This window comes from Lepidochelys kempii, chromosome 22 (genome assembly GCF_965140285.1).
Source record: "Lepidochelys kempii isolate rLepKem1 chromosome 22, rLepKem1.hap1, whole genome shotgun sequence".
NCBI lineage: Eukaryota > Metazoa > Chordata > Testudines > Cheloniidae > Lepidochelys > Lepidochelys kempii.
In genome coordinates this window covers 7,378,733-7,406,689 of record NC_136401.1, presented here as the reverse complement: position 1 = coordinate 7,406,689, position 27,957 = coordinate 7,378,733, and the positions used below count along the sequence as shown (strand labels likewise).

The following is a 27,957-nucleotide window of genomic DNA, read 5'->3' as shown; positions in this document are numbered from 1 at the left end:
ACCACCTCTCAGGCAGTCGAAAGCAGCTAGCAAATCAGAGCAATGCCTCCCCTTCACCACCCCACCCCCCGGGGTCAGAGCAATGGCACATTCCCCCCCCCCCCCCGCGGGTCTGAGCGATGGCACCTTCCCCCCTTCACAAGCCCCCCCGCCAGGTCAGAGCGAGGGCACCTGCCCCGCCTTCACCAATCATCCCGCCGGGTGAGAGCACTACCGCCCCCTCCGTCACCAAGCCCCGCCCCCCGAACAGTGGTACCGCCCCCATTCCTTCTCTCCCCCCGGGGCCGGAGTGGTACAGCCCATTCCCCCCCTTACCTGCCCGTGCAGGAAAATGGCCTTGTCCCGCGCAGACTCCTTGAGCACCCTGCGCACGCAGAGCTCCGCCAAGGGGAACGAGCCGCCATCGCCTCCCGGGGGCTCGGCCGGCTCCTCCGACCCCTCACGCTTCCTCTTCGCGCCGGTGGCCTCCGCCATCGCTGGGAGTGCGCATGCGCCGCGACGAGACGAGAGTGAGTAGCAGGGAAAGGACTGTCCTCTAAACCCCGCTCCGCTGCAGAGGGCTCCCCCTGCTGGGCTGGGGCTGCTACTGGCGGGAACCACTGGGAAAATGGGGGGGGGGGTGGACGATTCCATTCACTGGAAGAGGTAACGATCAGGACAGCGTGGAGGGGCAGGTGGCTGCGCGGGGCAGGAGGCCAAGCTCCCCCCGCCCGTGCGTGGCCTGCAGGGGCCACGGCCGCAGGGCCCAGAAGCCCAGCCTAGGGTGGCCAGACAGCAGGCGTGGGGGCTCGTCGGCACCTGTTTAAGCCAAAGCCCCAAATCTCGGGACTTGTTTCTTGACTTTAGCAAAGCTTTTGACACGGTCTCCCATAGTATTCTTGTCAGCAAGTTAAGGAAGTATGGGCTGGATGAATGCACCATAAGGTGGGTAGAAAGCTGGCTAAATTGTCGGGCTCAACGGGTAGTGATCAATGGCTCCATGTCTAGTTGGCAGCCGGTGTCAAGTGGAGTGCCCCAGGGGTCGGTCCTGGGGCCGGTTTTATTCAATATCTTCATAAATGATCTGGAGGATGGTGTGGATTGCACTCTCAGCAAATTTGTGGATGATACTAAACTGGGAGGAGTGGTAGATACGCTGGAGGGGAGGGATAGGCTACAGAAGGACCTAGACCAATTGGAAGATTGGGCCAAAAGGAATCTGATGAGGTTCAATAAGGATAAGTGCAGGGTCCTGCACTTAGGATGGAAGAACCCAATGCACAGCTACAGACTAGGGACCGAATGGCTAGGCAGCAGTTCTGCAGAAAAGGACCTAGGGGTGACAGTGGACGAGAAGCTGGATATGAGTCAGCAGTGTGCCCTTGTTGCCAAGAAGGCCAATGGCATTTTGGGATGTATAAGTAGGGGCATAGCGAGCAGATCGAGGGACGTGATCGTTCCCCTCTATTCGACATTGGTGAGGCCTCATCTGGAGTACTGTGTCCAGTTTTGGGCCCCACACTTCAAGAAGGATGTGGATAAATTGGAGAGAGTCCAGCGAAGGGCAACAAAAATGATTAGGGGACTGGAACACATGAGTTATGAGGAGAGGCTGAGGGAGCTGGGATTGTTTAGCCTGCAGAAGAGAAGAATGAGGGGGGATTTGATAGCTGCTTTCAACTACCTGAAAGGGGGTTCCAAAGAGGATGGCTCTAGACTGTTCTCAATGGTAGCAGATGACAGAACGAGGAGTAATGGTCTCAAGTTGCAGTGGGGGAGGTTTAGGTTGGATATTAGGAAAAACTTTTTCACTAAGAGGGTGGTGAAACACTGGAATGCGTTACCTAGGGAGGTGGTAGAATCTCCTTCCTTAGAGGTTTTTAAGGTCAGGCTTGACAAAGCCCTGGCTGGGATGATTTAACTGGGAATTGGTCCTGCTTTGAGCAGGGGGTTGGACTAGATGACCTTCTGGGGTCCCTTCCAACCCTGATATTCTATGATTCTATGACTGTCCCTATAAAATCAGGACATCTGGCCCCCCTGGCCGAGCCCCACCCTCGGGCGCATGAGGCCACCGCCCTGCCCGGGTTTTGTGTGCGGAGCACGTCCCAGAAACACGCCGTCACCCACCAACCCAGCTGCACTTCTGGCCGTTCCTCTTGTTCCGTCCATATCTCGCCCCCAGCCAGGGGTTTGCCCCAGCCAGCCAACAAGTGTGTTCCTTCCAATCCGCCGGCTTTTCGTGGCAAATGCGCACGCGCGTGAGACTTCAGTACACACGGGGACACTTCCGTGTTCCAGGGGCCCGGCGAAGCAGTGGACGCTGTAAAGCAAACTATTAAGTGCTGGTTGGATTAAAAACCTGGCTGGATGTCACCAAGGCCCAAAGATGAGGGTCCCGGTCTGAAGCAACCCCCCCTGGAAAGTCTCACTCTCTGGCCTCGAATCTCACTCTGGGGGCTGTAAATCTCACTCTTACGGACGGCCCACCCTTGGAATCTCTGGGCATGTTTGGTCACGGAAGATAAGGGCAGCCCAAGTAAGGTGGCAATTAATATGCCCGGTCTCCTCCATCTGAACATAAGAACGGCCATACTGGGTCAGACCAAAGGTCCATCTAGCCCAGGATCCCACAGTGGCCAGTGCCAGGTGCCCCAGAGGGAATGAACAGAACAGGAAATCACCAAGTGATCCATCCCCTGTTGCTCATTCCCAGCTTCCGGCAAACAGAGGCTAGGGACACCATCCCCGCCCATCCTGGCTAATGATGGACCTATCCCCCATGAATAGATCTAGTTTTTTTATCTGTCCTATATCCAGTGCAGCCAACCCTTGTCACTGTAGCACAAATCTCCCAATATTCAGTGTTAAGTCCCACCTGTTGGAGCTGGGTTATTACTTGAGAATCTCAGCTTCCATCTTGAAAAATAAGGTACATTTCTAGCTCATGGTTACAGAGAAAAGCTTGAAAAATTGCATCAACCCTAGGAGGCTTAAGCAAATGAACCCCACATTGGTTGTTTTTAAAAATCTTACGATTTTTGATATAGTCTCATGACTTTGGGTTTGGTTATGCTGTATTTTTCTTACCTCCCATATCACTTAGCAAGCTAACCCACTCGTTTTGGTTATGCTTTACTTCGGGTTACACCAGATTTGTGCTTCTATACAAGCACTTCACACACATGGATACCACGGCCGAGGATAGAGAAGGCTACTTGCATAGGGTTACCATCCCTCCTGGTTTGGCCAGGAATATCCTGGAATCAGGCTTGAAGGAGGCTACTGAAGCCAGTCCAGCGGCACATTGGTGCTAAGGCAGGCCTGGGAGGCGTGGGAAGGGGGGTCTCTGCGCAATGCCTACACCCTGCGGGCCATCTCTGCAGCTCCCATTGGCCGGGAATGGGGAACTGTGGCAATGGGAGCTGCAGGGGCAATGCCTACAGGCATGGGCATTGCGCACAGCCGCCTGGCCACCCCTGAGCCTAGGAGCTGCTGCCCGACGTGCCGGCCGCTTCCGAGAGCCACCTGAGGTAAGCGCCGCCCGGCCAGAGCCTGGATCCTGAACCTCCTCCCTCACCCAAACCCCTGCTCCATCCCTGAGACCCCTCCTGCACCCAAAGTCCCTCCCAGAGCCTGCGCCCCAAACCACCTCCTGCACCCCAACCCCCTGCCCGAGACTTGGCCAGGAGCCCCCTCCTGCTCTCCAAACCCCTCGGCCCCACCCCCCAGCCCAGAGCCTGCACCCCCTCCCACACCCCTGCCCCAGCCCAGTGAAAGTGAGTGAGGGTAAGAGAGAGCGAGCAATGGAGGGAGGGGGGCTGAAGTGAGCGGGGGAGTGGAGCCTCGGAGAAGGGGCAGGGCAAGAGCGTGGCCTTGGGAAGGGGTGGGACAAGGCAAGGGTATTTGGGTTTGTGCAATTAGACAGTTGACAACCCTATACTTGGACTTTCCAACTATTGCTGAACATCTTCCACTTCCAGTGACTGTGGAGGGACCAGTTACATGTCTATAGTTAAGGTTGAGCTGTGCACTTGAAACAGAGGTTTAACCTCTTCGAGATGGTGACAAATACTGCGTAGCTCCAAAAGCACTCTTGAAGTTCAGAATGAATGTTCGTGAAAATCTGTTAATTATTTTAGGAGTCAGTTTTTTAAAAAATGGGGTCTGTAAAAAAGAAAGCAAGCACCCAGTGCCAGAGTCTTTTATTCCCTGGATCTTAACAGAGTAACATGGACGCTTCAGACTTTCCTAGGCTACAACTCAGCCAGCAAAACAAACAAGGACCACGCTACGAGGTTTGATTCTGCATCTCTGCTAGGAAAACGGCCAAGTTTAGGTTGGGGTTAACTAGAGTATTAGCTAAGCCTAAACTAAAAACTCAACTACTTTTCCTAAACAATCCCCAACTCCTCTCCCAAGGCGGAGTCCTTCCTAGTCTGAGCTGGCGGGGCGGGGTGTGTGTGTGTAGAGGAGGGGCAGGTGGAAAGTAGAGAGGAAGAACAAGAAAACCAGCTTACAACCTGGGCACTGCATAAACAGTTCAGTGAGCTGTCAGTTTAGGCGCTTTCAGCAGCATTAGATCCACCCGTTTAAAAAAAAAAAAGAAAAAGCGAGAGAGGAGATTTGATAAAAATAACACTTTTCTGCATTCATTTGTACACACGTTTAAATTACAATTGTAAAAATCAAGACTAAAACTGACATTACGCTCAAAATACCAAAGATGAGCCTATGTGTAGCTCCTCTTTATATGAGTGTTACAGCTCCAAAAGGGGAAAACTTCATGTCAGTTTATACTCCTTGACATAGGTGTTGAGTTTTCTTTTTCCCCCCAGGGGTGCTCCACTGTCCCGCCCCAAGGCCCTGCCCTTCCCCAAGGCCCTGCCCTTGCTCCGCCTCTTCCTGCCTTGCTCCGCCCCTCCCTGAGGCCCCACCCACCTGCTGCTCTCCCCTCAGCGCCTCCCCCAGCTGATCGGCAGCTGCCACCCAAACAGCTGTGGAGTATATATAATGGAATTGGCACCTATCCTCCTTGGGGCTTGGAGGAATTTAACATAGGCAAGAGTGTGTATTGTACCAGCTCCAAACTGGCTTTTGGAAGGTCATTAGAGATTTTGCTGCCTATACGCTTCCTGAAAGGACAGACCCTAAACTAAACTTCCTACTCCCCAAATGAGAAGAGGGTAAACTCCATTTAGCTGTGTTTACCCTTGACTACTTGGAGTCACCAACGCTCAAGCTCCAGATTCCTGCCAAGTCCCCCGCACTGTACAGTACAACGTGGAACAAGCCTCGTGCTTCTTCCAAGTGTTCAGCACCAGACGCCACGTGTAAGCCTCGCTCTCCATTGGTGCTAGATGTTTTGCTTGTCCTCTCAGCGGTGCCGGCTATTAGTGTTCGTGGTGCGGAGCAGCCCGACGCGAGAGAAATGCTTCTGTTCAGAAACCCTCATGAGAGTCAGTCCCATTTGTAATTCTGTAGGTGTTTTGTGCATTGGGGACCTTGGCTGTAGACCGCCTGGAATCTGCTCTCCACTGAGATCAAATGAGGCAGCTCCAGAGACTTTGGAAACAGCACTGTGGATTCTCGTTCCATTTCCCTTCGGCCGGGATCTGCTTTCTCGATGTGCTCCCTTCCCCTACAGGACTCCCGTCACTCTATTCTGCTCATGGTGCTTTGACAGAGCTCCTGCAGGTCTGAGGGACACAAGGCAGAAACCAGGGTCACTAAGGGATATCAGCTGGACTGATGTTCCAGCATTGTCACACTGCAATGTATCTGTACCTCTCCTCCCAGAGAGAGATCCTACACTGTACCCCACTCCAATGGGATACAAATGCCCCAGCCCCTTCTCTTTAGATCTTCCCTTGCAGTTTCACAGGGACACAGGATTCTCTACTTCCCATCCCAGAAGGTTGTACAGTGTCTGTGGGCTGTCAGACAGCTGCTGTGTTCCACCCCATGGCTGGTGAGAAGCCCAGAAGGTGCAACAGAAATGCAGGGTATGATCGAAGGGTCACTCCACTCTGCACAGGCTAAGCTAAACAACCTGAACAGCCAACACCCTATACGGGCCCATTATGAAGCCGACTGCCCCCTATGGTTTACTTACAGCGCAGGATCGTGTCTTTAATCTGCCTGAAGCCATTCTCCTTGCGCGTCACATCGATGTAATAGAGGCACCTCAGCTCCCGGGGGTAGTCTCTCCGGTCAATGCCCTTCAGCACGGGGATGGTGCGCCCATTGGCCATCGGCGCCTCTGCCAACGCCTGATGCATCTGGTACCTGCACCAGGGATCCTCGAGGAAGCTGGGGGTTATTAGCAGGACCCAGCAGTGGCTGTTCTGGACAGCGTCGCAGAGCTCCGTCGTGATAGCACTCCCCGGCATGGCATCCCGCAGCTGCAGGAAGCAGCGGATGCCCTCGGGCTGGCTCTCCAGATAGGAGACCATCTCCTCGACAAACTCAAAGTCCCCGTTGCTGTGGCAGATGCACACATCATAGCTCTTGGCCCAGCGGGCACTCCCTGAGCTGCTGATGCTCACCTGGGAGGCAGGAGACCGGCTGGCCACTGAACTGCTGGTGGAAGAGCTGGTGACAACTGCCGAGGAGGAGGAAGGTGACTGTTTGGTGTTCAAGCTGCTTTCTGCGGAGCTGGAGCTTTGCTTGGGTTTCTGCAGGAGCCGCCTGACCCAGCCTGTGGAGTTTAAGAGACCAGAGTAAGATTCACTGAAGGCTGAAATGCCTCCTGGGCCTATTCACAGCCCTTCCCCATGCACCACAAGGAGCATTTCCGGACATTGAACCTCCTGCTTTCTTATCATGGGGCCCTCTGGGAGCTGAGTCGCAGAGACCAGTGTCAGCCCTGCCCCAGGACCTGGGCAGACCGGTCTGGTGCTAAGATGGAGCAGCCAGGTCTAGTCCAACAGTGTCTCGAGAGAGAGGCCACTCCGTACAGCTCCAGGCATGGAAGGGCACAGGGAGATTCGGATCTGAGTGGCTGGGCTGTAATCAAAAGCCAATTAAACAAATTCTGGCCTTCAAGGAGGTTTTAACTGGAGCCACTGGGCATCAGGTCTAAAATACCCTCTGGAGCCTAAGGATAGGGTCCTGGCTTGGATCACTCTGCCCTTCTTCCTGCAGAGGAAGGGCCGTGGATGGGGTGGAAGATTTGGGATTTTGTTCTGACCCCAACTCCAGGAGGTGGGACTCTCCTGACTCAGCTGGAGGCTTAGGTCACCTGGGTGATCTAAATGCACTGTGGAGCCCCATCTGAGAGGGGAAACTGAGGCAGTGGTTGGCCCAAGAACCTCTGCTACACTTCCCCTCTTAGTGGTCTACTTTCTAAAGTAAACAATCCCATCTTTTCTCCTAGGGAAAATTCTCATGGCCTTGATCATTCTTGTTGCCCTTCTCAAAAGCCTCGCTAACTCCCATCGTCCTCCTAGAGACAGGGTGGCCATACTGCACACAGTATTCCAGAGAGGACCACACAGTTGATTTACATCTGTTACTAATGATAGGTTTCTGTGTTCTCCATCCCATTCCTTCTGCAGCCCACCGTCTTACTTGCTAGGTTGGGAGGGGGTTGGACCTCAGCTGCACACTGAGCTGAGATCTCCACTGAGGCTGTCCGCAGCAATGGCCAAGTCCCTGCCCTGAGCCGATATGGTTCATTTCGAATCTTACAAGGTGTGTGAGAGTTGAAACGGACGAGGGGTGGTTCGTGATTCGCTTATGTCCCTTCTCAGCTATGAGAGCAAAGCACTTTATAGAGCTGGGTACGTTATCCCTGGTCCACAGAATGGGGAAAACGCACCAGAGTAAAACCGACTCTCCCAGGCTCATAGCAAGTCAGGGGCAGAGCAGGGATAGACGCTCTGCCTCCTGTTCCCAGCCCCTCACTCAATCAGATCATGCTGTCAACGTGCTCCTTGTTTACTCACCAGCCATATCGGGACCAGTCAGATGAGAAGTGCCCACATGAATCTTGGCCTGTAACAGGGAAAGGACAACTGGTCAGCAGGTATTAAATGCTGGTATTAAATTCAGCATATTATGTATTTGTAGGCCCATAGCACTTAAGAGTCCCAGTCAAAGACCAGGACCCATTGTGCTATGCGCTGTACAATTCCAGAATAAAAAGATCATGTTTGCTTCTTTACCACTGCACCCCGTGCCCCCAACTCCTGGGGGAAGAACAATCAGCGTATTCCACATGCAGACTCCATTAGCAAGCGCTGCATAAGAGATCACTCATTGCCATGGGTGTCCGGTCTGGGGTAGACAGGGCACGTCACTCTCCCAGGCCATCTAGCCTGCACTAAATCCATTTACTAAAAAGCTATCCTGCCCACCAACAGATATCACACCCTTCCATCACAAATCACCAAGGGTTGTTGCTAAGGATATTGGCTGTAGCATGGCAGGGGAACAGATACTCCAAAAGAATCAGCACCAGACTGGTTTCAGAGTAACAGCCGTGTTAGTCTGTATTCACAAAAAGAAAAGGAGTACTTGTGGCACCTTAGAGACTAACCAATTTATTTGAGCATAAGCTTTCACGAGCTACAGCTCACTTCAGCGGATGCATACTGTGGAAAATACAGAAGATGTTTGTTTTTATACACACAAATCATGAAAAAATGGGTGTTTATTGCTACAAAAGGTTTTTTCTCCCCCCACCCCACTCTCCTGCTGGTAATAGCTTATGTAAAGTGATCACTCTCCTTACAATGTGTATGATAATCAAGGTGGGCCCTTTCCAGCACAAATCCAGGTTTTCTCCTCCCCCCCTCCCCCCCCCCCCCCCACAAACCCACTCTCCTGTTGGTAATAGCTTATGTAAAGTGATCACTCTCCTTACAATGTGTATGATAATCAAGGTGGGCCATTTCCAGCACAAATCCAGGATTTAACAAGAACAAGAATTATAACATTCATAAACCAGTCGGAGAACACTTCAATCTCTCTGGTCACGCGATTATAGACATGAAAGTTGCGATATTACAACAGAAAAACTTCAAATCCAGACTCCAGCGAGAGACTGCTGAATTGGAATTCATTTGCAAATTGGATTCAATTAACTTAGGCTTGAATAGAGACTGGGAGTGGCTAAGTCATTATGCAAGGTAACCTATTTCCCCTTGTATTCCTAAACACCCCCCCCCCCAGACATTCTTGTTAAACCCTGGATTTGTGCTGGAAATGGCCCACCTTGATTATTATACACATTGTAAGGAGAGTGATCACTTTACATAAGCTATTACCAGCAGGAGAGTGGGGTGGGGGGAGAGAAAACCTTTTGTAGCGATAAACACCCATTTTTTCATGATTTGTGTGTATAAAAACAAACATCTTCTGTATTTTCCACAGTATGTATCCGATGAAGTGAGCTGTAGCTCATGAAAGCTTATGCTCAAATAAATTGGTTAGTCTCTAAGGTGCCACAAGTACTCCTTTTCTTTTTGCAAGCACCAGACTGGATACTTTGGGTTCTCTTGTGTTGCAAGAACAGGAGCCAGAGTGCGTTTGGATCCTTATTGTGGAATATGCAGTTTCTTTAAAATAAGGAAAAGAGGGAAAGGCTGTTTTTCGCTCAAGCTTTGCTTAGACAAGCACAATGTTTAGAAGACCTCAGCATATGGAAATACCCCCAAAGATGCCAGGACCCTTCCACCCAAATAGGAATCCTTGGGAGCATGAGCAGAGCAACCTCTTTGCAGAGTGGACACTTGATCCCCCGGGCTTAAGTCCACCCTCCTGGGATGCAACCAGGCAGGCTCTGGCCTTGTAACAACTGTTCAGTCCCGCCCAGGAGCACAACTCAAACAGTGGGGTGGTCCCACCTACGTGCAGGCTTTCTGCAGCCTGGTTTGTCTATTGGGCTCATAGCTCAGCCTCCACCTGGCTCTGGGTGTCCCTTAGGAACAGGGGAGGCAGGCAGGCTCTGTTTCAGCTCCAGTCTTTGTGGCGCTCTCTGTGGCATCTGCATTGTCCAAGTCCCTGAACTGCCAAGAGTACTACTGGGGGAATTCTGCGCCATTGCGCATGCGCAGAATTTATGTCCCCTGCAGATTTCATTGCTTCTTCACAGAAAAATGACTTTGACGGGGAAGCCACAAGAGCGGTCAAGCGACCCTCCCAAGCAGTATGTTTCAGGTGCCCAGGGCAGCTGGCAGAGAAGTAAATCACTGTGGGGCAGGGGGCAGGACTGGGGAAGACCCGGCTGGTGGCTCCTACCCTGTGCCTGGCTCAGCTGCGAGTCCCAGCTGGGCTGGGAGGATAGGACTTCCTCTTCCCCTGCACGGCATCCAGGGTGGGTCAGACCCACCCCCAGATTTCTCTCTCAGCTGCAGGAATCTCTGCAAAGTTCTCCCCCCCCCCTCGCTTTCTGCACCCATCGCTCCTCAGCTGCAGGGGGAGGGATCCCTGTACAGGGAGCTGCTCCCTCATCCCCCCAACCCCTGTGCATCCAGCTCCCCCACACACTCAGACCCTCCCCTGCTAGGCCCCACTCTCCCTACACCTGGACTACCCCAATGAGCCACCCACACCTGGATCCTCACCCCACTGAGCTCCAACCAGCTTCCTCTGGATTCCTACCCCACTGAGCCCCACTCCCACAGCATCTGGACTCCCCTACTGAGCATCCACACCAATCCCCGCTGCTGAACCCCAACCACCTTCACCTGGACCCCCTGCAGAGTCCCATTACCGTTGCACCCAGAACCCCTCACTAAGCCCCTGTGCATCCAGATCCCCCCCACACCCAGATCCCCCACTGAGCTGCCCGCACCCAGATTGCCCCACAAAGAATCCTCTCAACCCACACCTGGATCCCTGACACACTAAACCCCTTCACATTTGGCTCCTGCCTCGCTGAGCCTGCCTGCCCGCACCTGGTGCACCTCGCATGGATGGGCAGAGAAGGGTAACACCAATGATTACGGATATGGAACAGCTTGCATCTGAGGAAAGATTAAAAAGATGGGGGTGGTTCAGTTTAGAAAAGAGACGACCGAGGGGGATATAATAGGGGTCTACAAACTCACAACTGGTGTGGAGAAAGCGAATAGGGAAGCATTATTTACCCCTTCATATAAACACACAAACGAGGGGTTACCGAATGAAATGAATAGGCAGCAGATTTAAAAACAAACAAGAGGAAGTACTTCTTCACCCAAGGCACAGTCAACCTGGGGAACTCATTGCCAGGGGATGTTGCAAAGGCCAAAAGTAGAACTAGGTTCAAAAAAGAATTCGCTACATTCCTGGAGGATAGGTCCATCAATGGCTATTAGCCAAGATGGTCAGGGACGCAACCCCATGCTTTGGGTGTGCCTAAACCTCTGACTGTCAGAAGCTGGAACTGGACAGCAGGGGATGGATCACTGGATAATTGCCCTGTTCTGTTCATTCCCTCTGAAGCATCTGGCAACAGCCACTGTCAGAAGACTGGATACTGGGCTAGACCCAGTATGGCCATTCTTATGTTCTTAAAAACACACACATGATATTTCCAGGAACACAGTACAATTATTTCTGGAAAGCTGATCTCAGGGTCTCCCTCCTGGGTTACAACAAAATTTAACTAAGAACACAAATTAAAAGAATCAGCAATCCCTGTCCTGCTCTGTCTAGCAAAAGATGATCTTAACACAAGATGGGAGGGAGAAAGAATGGGGGAGCACCTGCTCTTTTAATTTTAATTTAGTTGCGTGCATGATTTCCTAGGTTAAAAAAACAGCTGTGTGTAATTATTTATTCATCTGGGGGTAGCCCCAAGAGCACCAGCCACACTATGTTCAGCACCATGCAAATGAGTAAGAAAAAGATGTCCCTGCCCAGAAGACCTTACAGTCTAAGTATGAGAAGAGAAGATGGTTGCAACAAACAGATGGGGAATGCAAAGGGGCAGTGAGACTATATACTAGGAGTGCCCTATCCAGCCCTTCCCTAGCACATGATTTGCATCCTTCTGGGGTTGGTTGTTTCAGAATCTTGTCTGAAAATAATGACACCGCTGAGGCTGGGGCCAAAAATTGGATTTTTTAAAATTTGTATTTCTTTGCCAAATTGTTATTTGTTTTTGTCCCCCTAAAACAAATGCTTCAAATATGGTAAAAATTTCCCCTTGCTCACCTTTTCCCTCCCCCAGGACCCTACCATGACAAACTAATGGATGCAGCCTGAGCAATAATGAGCCAGTGTGTAGCTCCAGAGCCCACAACTCTACAACACGCAGCCGATGTCTGCCGCCTTAGTGCTCCTGAGTGACCCTCCAATAGCAGAGGAGCGAGCACTGTCCCAGCCTTCGTGTTCCTCTAACAAGCCAATGCTTAGTAATAACTAAATGCACAAGTGACTTTACAAAAATGAAGTAGTGTGTGCAGCCTTAGGGCTCGCAGATTATAACCATCTGCTATGCACAGCAGCGAAGGACCTCTGTGCTCCGGGAAGGGAGTTATATACTTAAATTAGCACCAGTGCATCCCATCTTCTCTGCATCTGTCCCCCAGAGCGGGAGCTCCTTGGGGCAGGGGCTTTTTATGTTTGTCTCATAAGAGGCTGAGCATGTTGGGCCTTACCTTATAATTCCTAACAACAGACATGTGATGGGAGGTTTGGAAGGGGAAGCTGCATGGAGACCTTTCTATGGGCACAGCTCAGGCTCCACAAGTCGGGAAGGGGCTAGGCCAGAGGGGTGGCAAGGCTCAGTGGTATTGTCTTCATTCAGCCAGGCGGAGATTCCCCATCATAAGTCAGTGCAAAGAGCACAATGTTACAGGGCGTCCCCCCTCTGCTCAGCCACCCCTGGCCTGGGGCAGCTCCTGGCAGTGATCACAGGTGAGGCCAGCTGTTGAAGATGGGAGCTGTGCAGAGCCATGGGCCTTCAGTGAAATGGTCCTGCCCTCATGGAAGCCCTTTAGCTCTTGGAACATCACTGAGTCTGGAGGCATCATTCCATCGGGGCAGGGTGCAAGCCCAGCGCCCTCCACCCAGGCCCACCAGCTGACCCAGAGGAAGTGGGTCGTGATGGAGCCATCACACCAGGCCAGCAGGGTTGCAGCACTTTTTAAAGCCCTCTAAGCCCTTTCCAAGGAAAGCCTCCAACCAGTGACCTGGATGTCAGGCTATCCTGGTAAGTCTGCAGAGAGCCTGAAGTGAGAGATCAGAGTGGAAGGGGCTCTTCCATTAATCTCACTGCCTGATAACCCTGAAACCTAACAATGTCTTGTAAGTGGCAACATTAACTGTTTCACTGTAGCAGAAATATCCAGCAGCTTGTGGATAGCACCAGTGATCCCTCTAAATTTTTACATCCATGTGTGGGGTTCGGAGTGTGGGAGGGGGCTCAGGGCTGGGGCAGAGGGTTGGGTGCAGGGGTGTGTGTGAGCTCTGGGGTTGGGCCAGGGATGAGGCGGCTGGGGTGCAGGCTGCCCTGGGGCTGTGGTGGGGAGAGAGGACTCCCCCTAGCCCTCTCTCGCTGCAGCAGCTCGGCACCTGGGGAGGCATCTCTCCCTGGCAGCTCTGGCGGGCCTGTGCTGGGCTGAGGGAGGGGCTCCTCTCCCCTGGCCACGGCCGCTCCCCACTGTGGCAGAGCACCACTCCCCCGGCCGCAGCAGGTCCGCGCTTGGGCCGGCGGGGATGGGCGCCTCTCCCCTGGCTGCAGCCCTGAGCCCCTGCGCGGGGCTTAATAGGCAGGTAGGCAGCCACGCAGCTTAGAGGGAACTTAGAATAGCAAGTGGAGTTTTGTAGAGCTCCCCTAGGCTTTTTTCCTACATCCCATGGATTTCCCTCTCCACAAAACGGACTGACAGCCAGCCCCTGGCAAAGCTCTGGGTCTGCACCCCTTAGGGTTGCCAACCCTCCCAGTTTCGCTGGGAGTCTCCCGAATCAGCCTCTATCTCCCAGAGGCTACTGCAGCCAGACCGAGAGATTTTAGGCTGCTAAAAGCCGAGTGGTGCAGTAGGGCTAAGGCAGGCTCCCTGCCTGGCCTAGCCCCGCGCTGCTCCCGGAAGCGGCCAGCACACTCCTGTATCCCCTGGAGAGGGGCAAGGGGTCTCCGCGCGCGGCCCCTGCCCTGAGCACCGACTCCGCAGCTCCCATTGGCTGGGAATTGTGGCCAACAGGAGGTGCAGGGGCAGTGCCTGCATTTCTGGCCCCCCTCTGGAGCCCTCACCCTCTCCCACAGCCCAGCCCCCTGCACCAGTGCGGGGAAACTGAGCCAGGGCAGGGAGAGCGAGACTGGGGGGGGGGTGGCATGAGCGGGGGCGGGGCCTCGGAGGGGGCGGGGCCAGGGTGTTGCTGTGCTTGGCACCAGCCGCCCTCCCGCAGCCTGCCACGCTCAAAAAGGGGATCTGAAGAAATTAAAAAGAAAAAGGGAACAAACCCGGCTGCCGGGCACACGCCTCCCCCCTGCCCCGCTCCGGCCGCAGCTTCCTGCCCCGGCGGGGCCGCCCCGCTCCCTGGGAGGCCGGGAGCCGCTGCGCGCCTTGGCTGCCCGGGGCGGAGCGCCGGCGGGGACGCTGCAGGCGGCTACTCACCCAGCCCCGCGCGTCCGGCCGGGCTCTGGGGGCGCGGGGCCCGCGCGCTCCGGGCCGGGGAAGTCGGCGGCCGCCCCTGGCCCTGCGAGGAAACGCCTCCTGCGGCGGGGCACCAGCGCCGGGGTTGCAGCCCCAGGGCGGGGCTCCCGAGCTCGGCACGTGGGCTGGGGCTCGCTGCGGGCACCGATTTCCCCGGGCCGCGGGCTGCCAGGGAAGCGGCTTTGCAGGACGGGGCGGCCGGGCGCTGCGGACAGGCCCGGGCCAAAGCTCGCCGAGCGCAGCGGCGGGACCCGTCCCCGGTGCCTCTCCCCGCCCGCTCGACGTGGGCCCCGCGAGCGGCCCTTCGGCCCCCGCTGTCCTGCCCCTAGCGCTGCGCGGGGAGGGGAGCCCAGCTGCGCCGTCAGCCAGACCCCGCCCGGGGCCCATGGGCTCTCCCCCGGCCCCGGCCACCGGATCAGAGCTACGGACCCGCCCAAAGGCGCCCCAGCTCCCGCTGCTCCTCCCCGGGCGGGTTCGGAGGCTTGAAGTCCCCCTGGTTGGGTGCCTGGGAGGCCCGCGCCCCTTGACTGACAGCGGCTTGTTTCGTAACCTCCCTTCCAGCCCTGGAAGCCGAGCGTTACCCAGCCAGGCTGCTGGGGGATGCCGGGGAAGGAGCCGCTTGCTGGGGCCCCCCCAAGGAGGAGCACCCAGGTGAGAAGGAAGCGGAGATGGGCCTATGCGGCCACTGCAGAGTCCGCCTCTGCAAAGCTGTCAGGGCAATATCTGGAAAGAAAGTGCCCATGTTTAATAGTGAGGGTAATTAACCACTGGAACAACGTAGCCAGGGCTGGGGTGGATTCTCCCTCGCTGGCTGCTTTCCTAAAAGATCTGCTGTGGTCCAAACAGGAACGGAGTCCGGGAACGTCCTGTGGCCTTTGGTATGCAGCTCAGAGGAGGTGATGGGCAGAGTCCCTCCTGGCCTTAGAATATGTAGGGTGACCAGATGTCCTGATTTTATAGGGACAGTCCTGGTTTTTTGGGTCTTTTTCTCACACAGGCACCTATTACCCCCCCTCCCCCCCCCGTTCTGATTTTTGACACTTGCTATCTAGTCAGCCGAAGAATATATTCAATCTGTGTGGCTGGACTGACCCCTGAGTGCGTCAGCCCGGATCCTCCAAGGTTTCCAGGTGCCGAACTCCCACTGATTTCCCAGATCCCAAGATATTTAGGCACCTAACTCTCATTGCTTTCAGTGCTGTTTGGCTCGGGGAGTGGGGGAGGGGAGTCACGTGCCTGTTCTCAAGGTGATTTCCTTAGTTTTCCTTTGCCCTCAGGGGACCCGACACTGAGAGGAAGGAGAAGCAAGGCACTGACCAGGGAGCCGAACCCTCAGGATGAAGCACATCTCGATCCACTGGTTCCGTAAGGGTCTTCGCCTTCACGATAACCCTGCCCTGCTGGCCGCGATGACAGACTGCCACAAGCTGTATCCCATCTTCATCCTCGACCCCTGGTTCCCAAAGAACATGCGGGTCAGCGTCAACCGCTGGAGGTTTCTGGTTGAGTCGCTGAGAGATCTGGACGAGAGCCTCCAGAAACTGAACTCGAGGCAAGTGCAGTCCAGGCAGATACCCGGCACTAGTGTAGGGAGGGTTAATACAGTTCGAGTCCTGGGGTTGTCTCTGGTACCTGGAAAAACAAAGGGCCTGATTCTGGGGATACCCCTCCCCACATGGGACCTGCATCGCGTTCGCTGGGAGCTGTGTACATACAGGGCTTGCAGGGTGGGCCCAGTAGATGCCAGAATTCTGCTTCCTTGGGTCCCTCTGGTCCCAGTTGTCTGGAGCTCCCTGTCCAAGAGAATACGGTGCCAATGAGCTGCAGATTCACAGTGCAAAGTGCTGGCAGGTTCTGTGCCTGGAGAACTGCCTTCCTCTGAATATTTCAGTCTAAGTCAAACAAATGTATTTTCTCCTCCTCCCCCCGCAGTTCACAACTGTTACTTTTTAATGATATAATGCTTCCATCTGCTAGATGAATGAGCCACACAGGGGTAGCTGCTTCCCCCCCCCCCCCACAAATACGAAGGGCCTGGTTCTCTGTAGCTCTGCACCCTGTGACATCGTGATGCCAGTGCACGGCTGCCATTCTGACTTCGTCGTGTGCGACGCGCACTTCGCCCAGGTGTGAGTGCCGGTGCCGGGCGATGCAGAAATGGGCTCCCAGTGCACATCCCTCTATGCGGTTCCAAAGCAGGATCAGGAGCAGCCCCAGAAGGTCAGGGAGCTGCTTGAGCTTAACTGAATGGGGATTGTGTGGCCCTTTCTAAAGGGCACTTTGTTATGAGAGCAAGCGCAGCGAAGGTGGGCTACAGGGCTGGAGTAGCCAGCAGCAGAAAGGCTTTTACTGAGGGGATGATGGGGATGAATTTGTCTGGGGAGGGGGAGGTTCCTCACAATCCTCTGCATCTCCAGCTGCCTAACAGAGATGAAGCGTGCAGCATGCATGAGAGGTCTTAGACATGAGCTACTTTGCCAAAGGGGTGGAAGCTGGGTTCCTAAGTACCCTCATTGCTAGGATCCCAAGTGGGACCGCTGTCTTCCCCAGCTATGTGGTCCGCATTTCCCTTCCCACCCTGGGATGAGCCGACTGCTGCTTACAAGCAGTGTCCCACCCGTGGAGGGGTAGGAGCTCCAAGGGACCTGGTATGGAGAGATCTCATGCACTGTGTTCCCTGCTGTCAGAAGTAGAATTCAGAGCGACACTCTAAGCCTGAGGAACTCAACAGTTCCTGAGGGATCCACCCGACAGGCCATAAAATGGATTAGGTTGTAGCTGCCCTGACTTTTGACATGGAGGTGTGACCCACGGAGACAAGTTCCAACATGCCATGCTTGCAAGTGGCCTAGGATGAGTGTACGCATAGACTAGAGTTCCCACCACACAATGCTCTCTCTTGAGCCCAGCCACCAAGCCTGGACTCCTGAGCCTTGCTGTTTACCTCGCCGCTGGCTGACTAGGTTTTGGTGGCATCTCCGCAGGCTGTTTGTGGGGCGTGGCCGCCCCACAGAGATATTCCCGGTCCTCTTTAAAGAGTGGAAGGTGACACGGCTGACGTTCGAGATAGACACGGAGCCCTACTCCAGGCAGCGCGATAGCGAGGTGGTGAGGCTGGCGGCTGAACATGGCGTTCAGGTTATTCAGAAAGTGTCCAACACCTTGTATGACACCGACAGGTGGGTCCCAGGAGCGGGGGCCTCATGTGGCTTGCTCATTGCTGGGCATTAAAGCCCCTGGAGTCCCAGCAAAAGAGGATGTCAGTGTCTTCTGCTGCGTGGGCTCTACCCGGTGATAGGTCCCTTTGATTATTCACAGAGTAATTGCTGAGAACAATGGCAAGGTGCCTCTGACCTACGTGCGCCTGCAGACGCTCCTGGCAGCACTGGGACCACCGAAGCGGCCCATGCCAGCTCCCACTCTGGAAAACCTGAAGGGTGAGTGGGACAAAGGGTTTGGTAATATTTTAATGATTTGTATATGTCCCCAAGTTTCCTTCCGTACAGGTGTGTGTCACCTCGCTGTGTGGGTGGAACAAACAGGGTCGTTAAGGAATTGGTTGAAATCGACCCAGATCAAGAGAGGGTCCCGAGTGACAACAGGAAGTTCCATCGACACTCAGCAGTGGGACGCTCTGGCAGGCGGGGCGGGGTGAACGCAGCGTGGCCCTGCCTGGAGACAAAGGGCTGAGCTCTGCCTGAGTGGGAATGGAGGGTGGGCTTCTGAAGAAACTGGCTGCTCTCCCCCGGCTGGGACCGGACAAGGGAGAGAGACTGAGACGGAGATGGAGTCCGACCCGGCATGGCTGGCATTTGCACTGGCTTGGCCAGGCTGGCCTATGGCTTAACTCTGCCTCTCTGGGCTAACATAAGGCCTTCCAGCTTCAATAGCCAGGTGACTCATACATGGCTTCCTTGTTTGGAAAAGGCTGTGTGGGTTGTTGCAAATACCCAGTAAGAGCACTGCGCCTTGACAGGCCCAGTACAAGCCTCTGCAAGAGTCTGGGTTGGCTGGATTCGCTGCAGGGAGCCTCCGAGAGAGACAGGGCTTGTTGGTGCCTGAAGGCCCAGTCTCAGAGTCCTGGAAGCCAGGGATTGCCTCTGTGGAACTGTGTGGGTTCTTGGGGCTGGGAACACTAAAGGGATTGATAACAGGCTGGGTATAGACCAGATTCTGTGGACAGTGAGTATGGGACAAGTCTTTGTCAATGTGGTGGTTCTCTGCCAGGGGGACATGTCCCAGCACTCGGACTGCAAGCTTCTGTGGTTGGTATTCTGGGCTTCCCCTGGTGTGTTCCAAAAATCCCCATGCAGCTTCCATGGGACATGGGATTCTTCTTCTCCTAGGCTCTGGTGTAGTGGTGTTATGAGGCTGTAAAGCAGTTGCCATGTTCCATTCCAGAGGTGGCTGCATTTCAGTGCTGGGTGCAGCGATCCCTGTTTAGTTCTATAAAGCACTTTGAGATTCTTTACAACTAAAGAGGCTGGACAAACGTACAATATATTTTAGTGTTGATGGTGCACGGAAGTACTGACTGTGCCTATTACCGCAGATTGCTGTACCCCCTGCAAAGACAACCACGATGCAGAGTATGGGATCCCTACGCTGGAGGAGCTGGGTCAAGACCCCGAGCAAGCAGGTCCTCGCCTCTACCCAGGAGGAGAGTCTGAGGCACTTTGCAGGCTTGACTTGCATATGAACAGAACGGTAGGGTAGTTACCATTGATCCCTCTCCCGCTCTGAGGCCTGGGGCAGGCATTAAGCCCTTGAGCTTTCAAGCAAACGGCGTAAGAGAAACATCTCAGGTTGATTCCCTGCAACGTTGTGCTGAGCCCACATGGGCTTTGGCTGGAGTGTCCTGGAGAGATCCAGGACCGTGGCTATAGGTACAGCGTTGCCAGCTGCTCCATTAAAGACCCCAGGCCTAATTCATTGTTTCCTCGCACCTGCGATCACTTACCCCTGTGCTAAGTGACTGCAAAGCGGGTGGAAAACGCTAATTAGAATGACAGTACATGGAACTACTCCGCTCTCTGTTTTATTATGGTACCAGGCTCATAGGTGCTGGAACTAGGGGTGCTGCTGCATATCCTGGCTTGAAGTGGTTTCCATCATATATAGTTTGGCCATCCTCTTCCCTTGAGCAGGGAGTCCTCTGTGCTTTTCCCTGTCTGGCTTTGGGCACCTCTCATCTGCTTCTCTTGTCCTTTTTCAGGCCTGGGTGTGTAATTTCCAGAAGCCCCAGACTGAGCCCAACTCCCTGAGCCCTAGCACCACTGTCCTGAGTCCTTACATCAAGTTTGGATGCTTGTCAGTGCGAACCTTCTGGTGGAGGTTGGCTGAAATCTACCAGGGGGTAAGTTTTGCTTGGCAGCTCTTTTATCAGGCTGCCAGCACGTGTGTTAGGCCTAAAGGAGCACTGTGGAGGCTAGAGTTCTCTGCCCTGCAAGGGCTGCTGGCTCATACCGATGTGGGACATTTGGAATAAGATCTATTGCTCTGTGTAGGCAAATAACCTTCCTGGCATGGTCAGTGAGGATGCTGCCTCTGAGCCAATGGGAATGGGGCATGAACGGCAGCAGAACCCCTTAGCAGGAGGAGGATGGGTGAGCTGGTTGACGCAGTTGGTTAGACTTAGACCTTAACTTCTTGGGTTTAAACCCTAGAATCGCAAAGGAAAATCTGTCTCCTGGCTCGTCCTAGGCTTAGTTTGTCCATAAAACCAAGGGATTTTCGGGTTTGGCTCTATCCTAGCCTCTGAATAAGAAAGCCCAGGCCTAGAAGAGCAGAGGCTGATGTGGATCAGGAGTGAGGTACCTTGGCAGAGCTGCATGCGTGGTGGAAGCCTTTACAACGCCTCCGTGGATTATGCCCAGCTCTAGCCAGTACTATTAATCCCTCATTTTCCAGAGGCCTTAAACTCCAGTCAGTGTTTGGGTATATGAATGCCTGGGAAACCAACAGCAGTAATCCCTGCTAAGGAACCACCATTGGATCCCTTCTCCGGGACTCTCCTCGCTTACGTGCCAGAGACAAGAATGACGTCTGCCCTCTTTTGACAGAGGAAACACTCCAGCCCGCCCGTGTCTTTGCACGGGCAGCTCCTGTGGAGGGAGTTCTTCTATACGGCAGGAGCTGGGATCCCCAACTTCAACAAGATGGAAGGCAACCCCGTCTGTGTGCAGGTGGACTGGGATGACAATCCAGAGCACCTCAGAGCCTGGAGTGAGGTACCCATTTCTGGCAATATGGGCCAATGACAATGATGTCCCAGTGACAAGAGCCTTGTAGCAAGGTGGTCTGCCAGGGCCAGGGGAGAGAGTTCGATTATTGGACCTAGCTAGGAAGGGGTCAGGTGATCCTTGCAAAGGGCCGAGAGAGGTCAGTTGGAGGGAGGGTTTAATCTGAATTAACAAACTGCGCCCTAAGGGAAGGGCCTGGTGAGTCCGCCCTGGCTTCAGGGAGCCCAGCCAGCAGCCCTACACGCCTGATCTTCCTTCTAGTGCACTCCTGGCAGGGCCGTCCCTCTGCCTCCCAGCACCAGTGGGGCTATTCCCACCAGTGAGCGTTGGGAACCGAGTGCTGACACCAAGGGGATTAGCGGTCGTGCTGGCTAGAGGGAACGCACTTAGAGACGGCCTGGCTGTCAGGCCCAAGTACATCCTGGTGTAACTCTAAGTGGAGTTCCACCAGGGATTAATTTGACCCATACTTGCCTCAAAGGGAGAACTGCTCAATACAGGGACGAGGTAGGGACGATGCGAGGAACAGACACTCGGCAGACAATAGGCCTGGTCACCAGATACCGCAGACAGGTGTGGGCAGCCAAGGCTAGAACCTTGGTCTTTCAGCTTCAAAATACAGTAACTGCCACTCGAGGTATCAGAGATCTCCCTTGACTGGTGGCAGTAATTGGTCTCTTAGCTCTATGGGTCCGGCCACCAGCCCCACACCTCACTAGTGAAGCCAGGAGTGTACCGTGCACATGGCTGCCTGGGTTAGCTTGCTGGAGGTTTAAACTGAAGCTCTTTCCTTGGCAGGGCCGGACGGGCTACCCCTTCATAGATGCCATCATGACCCAGCTGCGAACTGAAGGCTGGATCCATCACCTGGCCCGGCATGCTGTGGCCTGCTTCCTGACTCGAGGAGACCTGTGGATATCCTGGGAGCAAGGGCAAAAGGTCAGGCATGTCGCAAGGGCTCTGCTGAAATGGTGGGGGCCTCTAGGACCTTCACTGTTGACAAAGAAGCTGACGGGCTGGCTGAGGGCCACACCATTGCCCTGCAGACATGGAGAGCCTGGAGTCCATCCCAGAACTCTCCACCATGCCTGCCAATGAGCAAACGGCGGGAGGGAGGCGGAGATTGCATCACGGCCAATGGCCGCGAGGAGCAAGGCTGGCCTTATCACCCCCCATGCTGCTTGGAGCCACAGGGAACGAGGCTGGGAGTTTCCTCCCTACTCCAGTCCAGCTGCCTGAGCCGGAGGGAGCTCACTGACCCATCTCCGCCTCTGGCAGCCACTGCCAGAGGGGAGATCCGGCTTGCCCTTGGGCTGCTGGACAAGACCTCCAGGGACGTGGGACCTCCGGGCTGTCATTCATGGTGCTGGGCTCTACAGCTGGCCGGGTGGGAATAGAGACTAGAGGGCGGCCAGAGACTCCTGCAGCCTCTTACCCAGTGAGAAACCAAACCCGTTCCAGTGAATTAGGGAGCGTCTGAGGCTTTTCCCTGCCTGCGGCTCTGGGCCCAGTGCCACACAGCTAAGCCAGGCTGGGGAAGGGAGGTGTGAATAGCCACGGGGATAGCGCAGACCTGTTCCAATGGCCCCTTCTCCCTGGCTGCTCTGACAGCCCTTCCCTAATCACAGTTATATGGCACCAACCACAGAGGGATTTAGTGCCCCCTACAGGCGCTGTCTTTACCCTCCACTTCTGGTGCCGATGCTTTCAGAAGGCCAGTGGGGTTCCTGGCTGGGCACCCTGCCCACCCAGGTTGCGTGAGGGTGAGGGGGGAAGGTAGGAGGGGAATGGAGTCCACGTGCCACTTGGCGGGACTCCCCGGGGACCGGCTGCCTGATGAGCAGCTGTCACCCCTCCTCAGTGCCATGGGTCAGGAGCCCAAGCTGAAAGGAGGCAGAAAGTTTTGGAGGTTCCCGGGGCAGGGGGGGCGGGGTTATGCATGATCTTTCCCTTCCCCAAAGCATCCACTCCTCCCACCCCAGGTCTTTGAGGAGTTGCTGCTGGATGCTGACTGGTCCCTGAACGCTGGCAACTGGCAGTGGCTGTCGGCGAGCGCCTTCTTCCACCAGTTCTTCCGTGTCTACTCGCCTGTCGCCTTCGGCAAGAAGACGGACAGGGGCGGAGAGTATATCAAGTAGGTGCAAGACAAAGTCCAGCAGAGCCATGGCGGAGCCCAGCCTCTTCCTGGACCATGCGGGCGTCTGCTGCAGTCCGGGTGTGGCTCTGGCATGGCATCGCAGAGGGGACACTGCGCGGGTGGGGGAGGGTTGGGGGTTTCCGTCTTTCTGTCTCCACCCAGAAGACTGGTGGTGGCAGTGAATCATTCTAGCTCTAGGCCGACAGCAACTGGACGTAACCCCCATGTTGGGTGGTCTGTGAGGACAGGAATCATGGAATATCAGGGTTGGAAGGGACCTCAGGAGGTCATCTAGTCCAACCCCCTGCTCAAAGCAGGGCCAATCCCCAATTAAATCATCCCAGCCAGGGCTTTGTCAAGCCTGACCTTAAAAACTTCTAAGGAAGAAGATTCTACCACCTCCCTAGGTAACGCATTCCAGTGTTTCACCACCCTCTTAGTGAAAAAGTTTTTCCTAATATCCAACCTAAACCTCCCACACTGCAACTTGAGACCATTACTCCTTGTCCTGTCCTCTGCTACCACTGAGAATAGTCTAGAACCATCCTCTCTGGAACCACCTCTCAGGTAGTTGAAAGCAGCTATCAAATCCCCCCTCATTCTTCTCTTCTGCAGACTGAACAATCCCAGTTCCCTCAGCCTCTCCTTATAAGTCATGTGTTCCAGACCCCTAATCATTTTGTTGCCCTTCGCTGGACTCTCTCCAATTTCTCCACATCCTTCTTGTAGTGTGGGGCCCAAAACTGGACACAGTACTCCAGGTGAGGCCTCACCAATGTCGAATAGAGGGGAACGATCACGTCCCTCGATCTGCTCGCTATGCCCCTACTTATACATCTCAAAATGCCACTGGCCTTCTTGGCAACAAGGGCACACTGCTGACTCATATCCAGCTTCTTGTCCACTGTCACCCCTCGGTCCTTTTCCGCAGAACTGCTGCCTAGCCATTCGGTCCCTAGTCTGTAGCGGTGCATTGGGTTCTTCCGTCCTAAGTGCAGGACCCTGCACTTATCCTTATTGAACCTCATCAGATTTCTTTTGGCCCAATCCTCCAATTTGTCTAGGTCCCTCTGTATCCTATCCCTGCCCTCCAGCGTATCTACCACTCCTCCTAGTTTAGTATCATCCGCAAATTTGCTGAGAGTGCAATCCACACCATCCTCCAGATCATTTATGAAGATATTGAACAAAACCGGCCCCAGGACCGACCCTTGGGGCACTCCACTTGACACCGGCTGCCAACTAGACATGGAGCCATTGATCACTACCCGTTGAGTCTGACAATCTAGCCAACTTTCTACCCACCTTTATAGTGCATTCATCCAGCCCATACTTCCTTAACTTGCTGACAAGAATACTGTGGGAGACCGTGTCAAAAGCTTTGATAAAGTCAAGAAACAGTACATCCACTGCTTTCCCTTCATCCACAGAACCAGTAATCTCATCATAGAAGGCGATTAGATTAGTCAGGCATGACCTTCCCTTGGTGAATTCATGCTGACTGTTCCTGATCACTTTCCTCTCATGTAAGTGCTTCAGGATTGATTCCTTGAGGACCTGCTCCATGATTTTTCCGGGGACTGAGGTGAGGCTGACTGGCCTGGAAGTTGGGAGCTCTTGTCCCATTCCCAGGTGGGAAGGTCAGATTGTTACCCCCCACCCCTGGTTGGCAGCTTCAGTGGACAGGCTAGGAAGTGAGTGGGCCAAAGATCCCGTACCCTGCTCTAGCCCCCCTCAGCCCAGCTGGCTAAGACATACTGGTGAAGGCAATTGGCCCTGAGGGACCTGGGGCTCGGCCCTGAATTCCCACCTCGGCTCGTTTCTTGTGGGGCTGACTGACTCACCCTGCCTGTTCCTTTGGGACCTGACCCTCCTGCAGGAAGTACCTCCCTTGCCTCCAGAAGTTCCCCGCTGAGTACATCTACGAGCCCTGGAAGGCGCCGCGAAGCGTGCAGGAGCAGGCGGGCTGTGTGATTGGCCGAGATTACCCCAAGCCCATCGTGGTGCACGAGGTGGTGAGCAAGAGGAACGTGGAGCGGATGAAAGCAGCCTACACCCGGCGATCGGCCAGCACCACGGCCCAGCTGGAGGGAGGGGGTGGCAAGAAAGGTAACTACCCCCCTTAACCGGAGCTGCTCTGTGGCTTGGCTCTCTTGGGCTGGGATTTGAAGTGCAAAGTACTGGCTGGGAGGAACGGGAGGAGACAATCCTGAGCAGCCCTCCCTTGGGGAGGCATCATGGCTAGTGGCTATGGCTGGAACTCCGGACACCTATGTTCTAGTCCAGGGCTGAGCAAACTATGGCCTGCGGGACCAGATCCGGCCCCTCAGGGCTTTGGATCCGGCCCATGGGATTGCCACCCCCCTGACGCCACAGGCCCCGCACCACTCCGGGAAGCGGCCAGCACCATGTCCCTGCTACCCCTAGGGGAGCGGGGGGGATGGAGGGACAGGGCAGAGGGCTCCCTGTGCTGCTCTTGCCTGTGGGTACCTCCCCTGAAGTTCCTAGTGGGGAACTGCAGCCAACAGGAGCTTCAGGGGAGGTACCCACAGGCAAGAGCAGCATGCAGAGCTCTCTCCCCACCCTCCCCCAGGGGCTGCAGGGACATGATGCTGGAGCAGCACCGGGCCAGGGCAGGCAGGCAGGGAGTGCCCGGTGCATGCCGCTGCCACCCCGGAGCCACTCAAGGTAAGCGGTGGTGGGCCAGAGCCCGAACCCCTCTGCATACACCCCCCGCATACACCCCTCCTCTGCCCCAACCCCTTGCCCTGAGCCCCTTCCTGCTCACCGCACCCCCTCCCGCATCCTAACCCCCTGTCCTGGCCCAGCATGCAGTTTCCCCACCCAGATGTGGCCCTCGGGCCAGAAAGTTTGCCCACCCCTGTTCTGGTCCCAGCTCAGCCACTAAGCTGCTGAGTGACCTTGGGATGTCACATGACCTCCCCGTGCTTGTTTCCCCATATATAAAATGGTGATAACACTATCAATCTCTTTGTAAGGCACTTTCAGACCTACGGATGAGAGATGCTACACGAGAGCTGATGTGTTGTTTATTATTACTGCTGTATGGCTCTCCCTGCCATCTGAGACATGCCAAACTCTCCTGAGTCTGCCAGCTTGCCAGCAGCCACAGACCTTAGGGCTGTAGTGCAGTGTCTGAGCTGGAAAGACAGGACAGTCCTGCCTTCTTCAGCCTAATAACCTGGCTGCTTGTTTCTCCCCTTAGGTGCCAGAAGGAAGACACCTGCTGGTCCCTCTGTGGCCGAACTGCTGACAAAGAAACCAAAGACTAAAAGCAGCTGAATTCCTGTGGAACTTGACAATGGGCCAGCCTCTTCTGTGCTGCAGGGGGAGAAGCCCACCCCGGAGCCAGGCAGCACAAGAGCCCATTCACATCCCATTTGGGCTTTATGAAGAGAGGCTCTGGGGTCTGTTCCAATCCCTTGGCTGACAGCTAGGGGCCCAGGCCTTCTGAGTCCAGGGAAAGCTATAGGGGGGTTTTAGCACCGCCTCTCTTATTGGCTCAGGAAACTTTTTCATGCTGTACCCTTTTGTTCAGCCCCTTAAGCCTGTTCAGCGAACTGTCCTTTGGCGCGGGTGCTTTCGATGCTGCTCGCAGGCCAGAAGCTGAGTTCCTCTTTTGGAAAGAAAAGGAGTACTTGTGGCATCTTAGAGACTAACCAATTTATTTGAGCATGAGCTTTCATGAGCTACAGCTCACTTCATCAGAAGCTCACGAAAGCTTAGGCTCAAATAAACTGGTTAGTCTCTAAGGTGCCACAAGTCCTCCTGTTCTTTTTGCTAATTCAGACTAACACGGCTGTTACTCTGAAACCTGTCTCTTGGAAAGGTCATTGCCATGGAGTGGATCAGTTTGTCTGAATGCCTTACGGTGAATCTACCCTACAGCACCCGGGGAGGTAGATGTATCACCACCCCCATTTTACACATAAGTGAACTGAGAAACAGAGATTACTGGGCAGATTTCCAGTGGGAGCTCCTGGATCCCTTAAAAATCTAGCCATAATTGACTTGTTCAGATCAGATCTTAAGGAGGCAGAGCTGGGAACTGAACCCACATCTTGCGCTACATTCCAGTGCCTTCCGCACAAGGTCCCCTTCCCAGGTTACTGCCCTGTGCTTTCTTTATCTGGGTTGTTGCAGACATTTAGCTGAAGGGTACATTTTAAACTTACCTCTCAGGAAAACAATTTGTGCAGCCACTGACTCCTCTGGCCTGGGAAACACCCCAGACTTCTGCATCCAAAGAAGCCAAAAGCACAGCAGACTTTTAGGGAGTGGAAGTTTGTTTTTGTTTTTTTGTTTTTTTAAAAAGGGCATGTTAATAACCTGCTGGGGTGCCGAATGCCCCAGCCAGCCTGGCTGGGAATTGGTACTGAACTCCCTGTTTTAAGCTTTACTGCCCCCTTTGGCAGACAGCAGCTTAGGAGACCAAAGTGAGGGATGCTGGACATGGATGTTGCCTTTTGCCCATTTTTGTACTGAGTGTTAAATGCTGGATGCTTATTACCACGTCCTTGGGACCTGTACACCCCTTTTTGTGGTGTGTCCAACCAAGACATAATTTCATTATCCCTTGGCTACGGTCTGCTGGGGTATTAAAGATATCCTTGGAAGTGCTAAGTGGAGTTACAGGAGCTAAAGTGTGGGGCAAAGCTCATCTTGATGTCCCAAAGACAGGAAAGTAACTGAAATACTTCTCTGAGGGACAACCCATCTTAAATTCTCACTTACTCAGCGACAATCTACACTCATTGCTATATTTGCTTTCTGCAAGCTACGCTTAGTATAACCTTTTGTGAGCGAGGTATCCAAATATTGGATGCTAATATCTAAATTGTACGGTTACATTTATTTACCAAAATTTGGGATATTGCACATTATGTACTGGATGTATTTTCTGACTTTTAAATCAAACTTTGTACTTGTGGATAATTTAAGCCTTACACCCCGCTATGTAGACACTCTTTCCTTAATCTTTACTGAA

At 54.3% G+C, this 27,957-nt stretch overlaps 3 protein-coding genes across 11 annotated transcripts in view; 1 reads left to right on the top strand and 2 right to left on the bottom strand.

The window, feature by feature from the left end:
• The window catches only part of DCPS (decapping enzyme, scavenger), a 63,581-nt gene extending 63,028 nt beyond the window's left edge, over window positions 1-553 (bottom strand). Inside the window, exon 1 of the mRNA XM_073321139.2 lies at window positions 316-553. Within this exon, the coding sequence (XP_073177240.1) occupies window positions 316-474 (159 nt within the window). The 5' untranslated portion in view covers window positions 475-553. The remainder of the gene's footprint in view (window positions 1-315) is intronic.
• Window positions 292-26,626, top strand: LOC140901738 (cryptochrome-1). Of its 6 annotated transcripts, none has more exons than XM_073321117.2 (11): window positions 292-509; window positions 15,848-16,122; window positions 17,555-17,749; window positions 17,889-18,007; window positions 19,123-19,277; window positions 19,786-19,926; window positions 20,633-20,800; window positions 21,611-21,751; window positions 22,795-22,946; window positions 24,829-25,058; window positions 26,176-26,626. In XM_073321117.2, the coding sequence occupies exons 2-11, from the start codon at window positions 15,908-15,910 to the stop codon at window positions 26,250-26,252; spliced, it is 1,593 nt and encodes a 530-aa protein (XP_073177218.1). In that variant the 5' UTR covers window positions 292-509; window positions 15,848-15,907; the 3' UTR covers window positions 26,253-26,626. The 6 variants fall into 6 exon arrangements, with proteins under 6 accessions (XP_073177218.1, XP_073177219.1, XP_073177215.1 ...); XM_073321118.2 differs by having other exon boundaries at window positions 15,831-16,122; XM_073321114.2 differs by lacking the exon at window positions 292-509 and adding an exon at window positions 14,280-15,221.
• On the bottom strand, window positions 4,168-15,034 carry TIRAP (TIR domain containing adaptor protein). 4 transcript variants are annotated; one of them, XM_073321143.2, is made up of 5 exons: window positions 12,573-14,478; window positions 10,884-10,952; window positions 7,929-7,977; window positions 6,095-6,679; window positions 4,168-5,678 (listed from the first exon to the last, which is right to left on the bottom strand). In XM_073321143.2, the coding sequence occupies exons 3-5, from the start codon at window positions 7,933-7,935 to the stop codon at window positions 5,635-5,637; spliced, it is 636 nt and encodes a 211-aa protein (XP_073177244.1). In that variant the 5' UTR covers window positions 7,936-7,977; window positions 10,884-10,952; window positions 12,573-14,478; the 3' UTR covers window positions 4,168-5,634. The 4 variants fall into 4 exon arrangements, with proteins under 4 accessions (XP_073177244.1, XP_073177242.2, XP_073177241.1 ...); XM_073321141.2 differs by lacking the exons at window positions 10,884-10,952; window positions 12,573-14,478 and adding an exon at window positions 14,532-15,034; XM_073321140.2 differs by lacking the exon at window positions 10,884-10,952 and having other exon boundaries at window positions 12,573-14,480.
• Window positions 26,627-27,957: the final 1,331 nt, after the last annotated feature.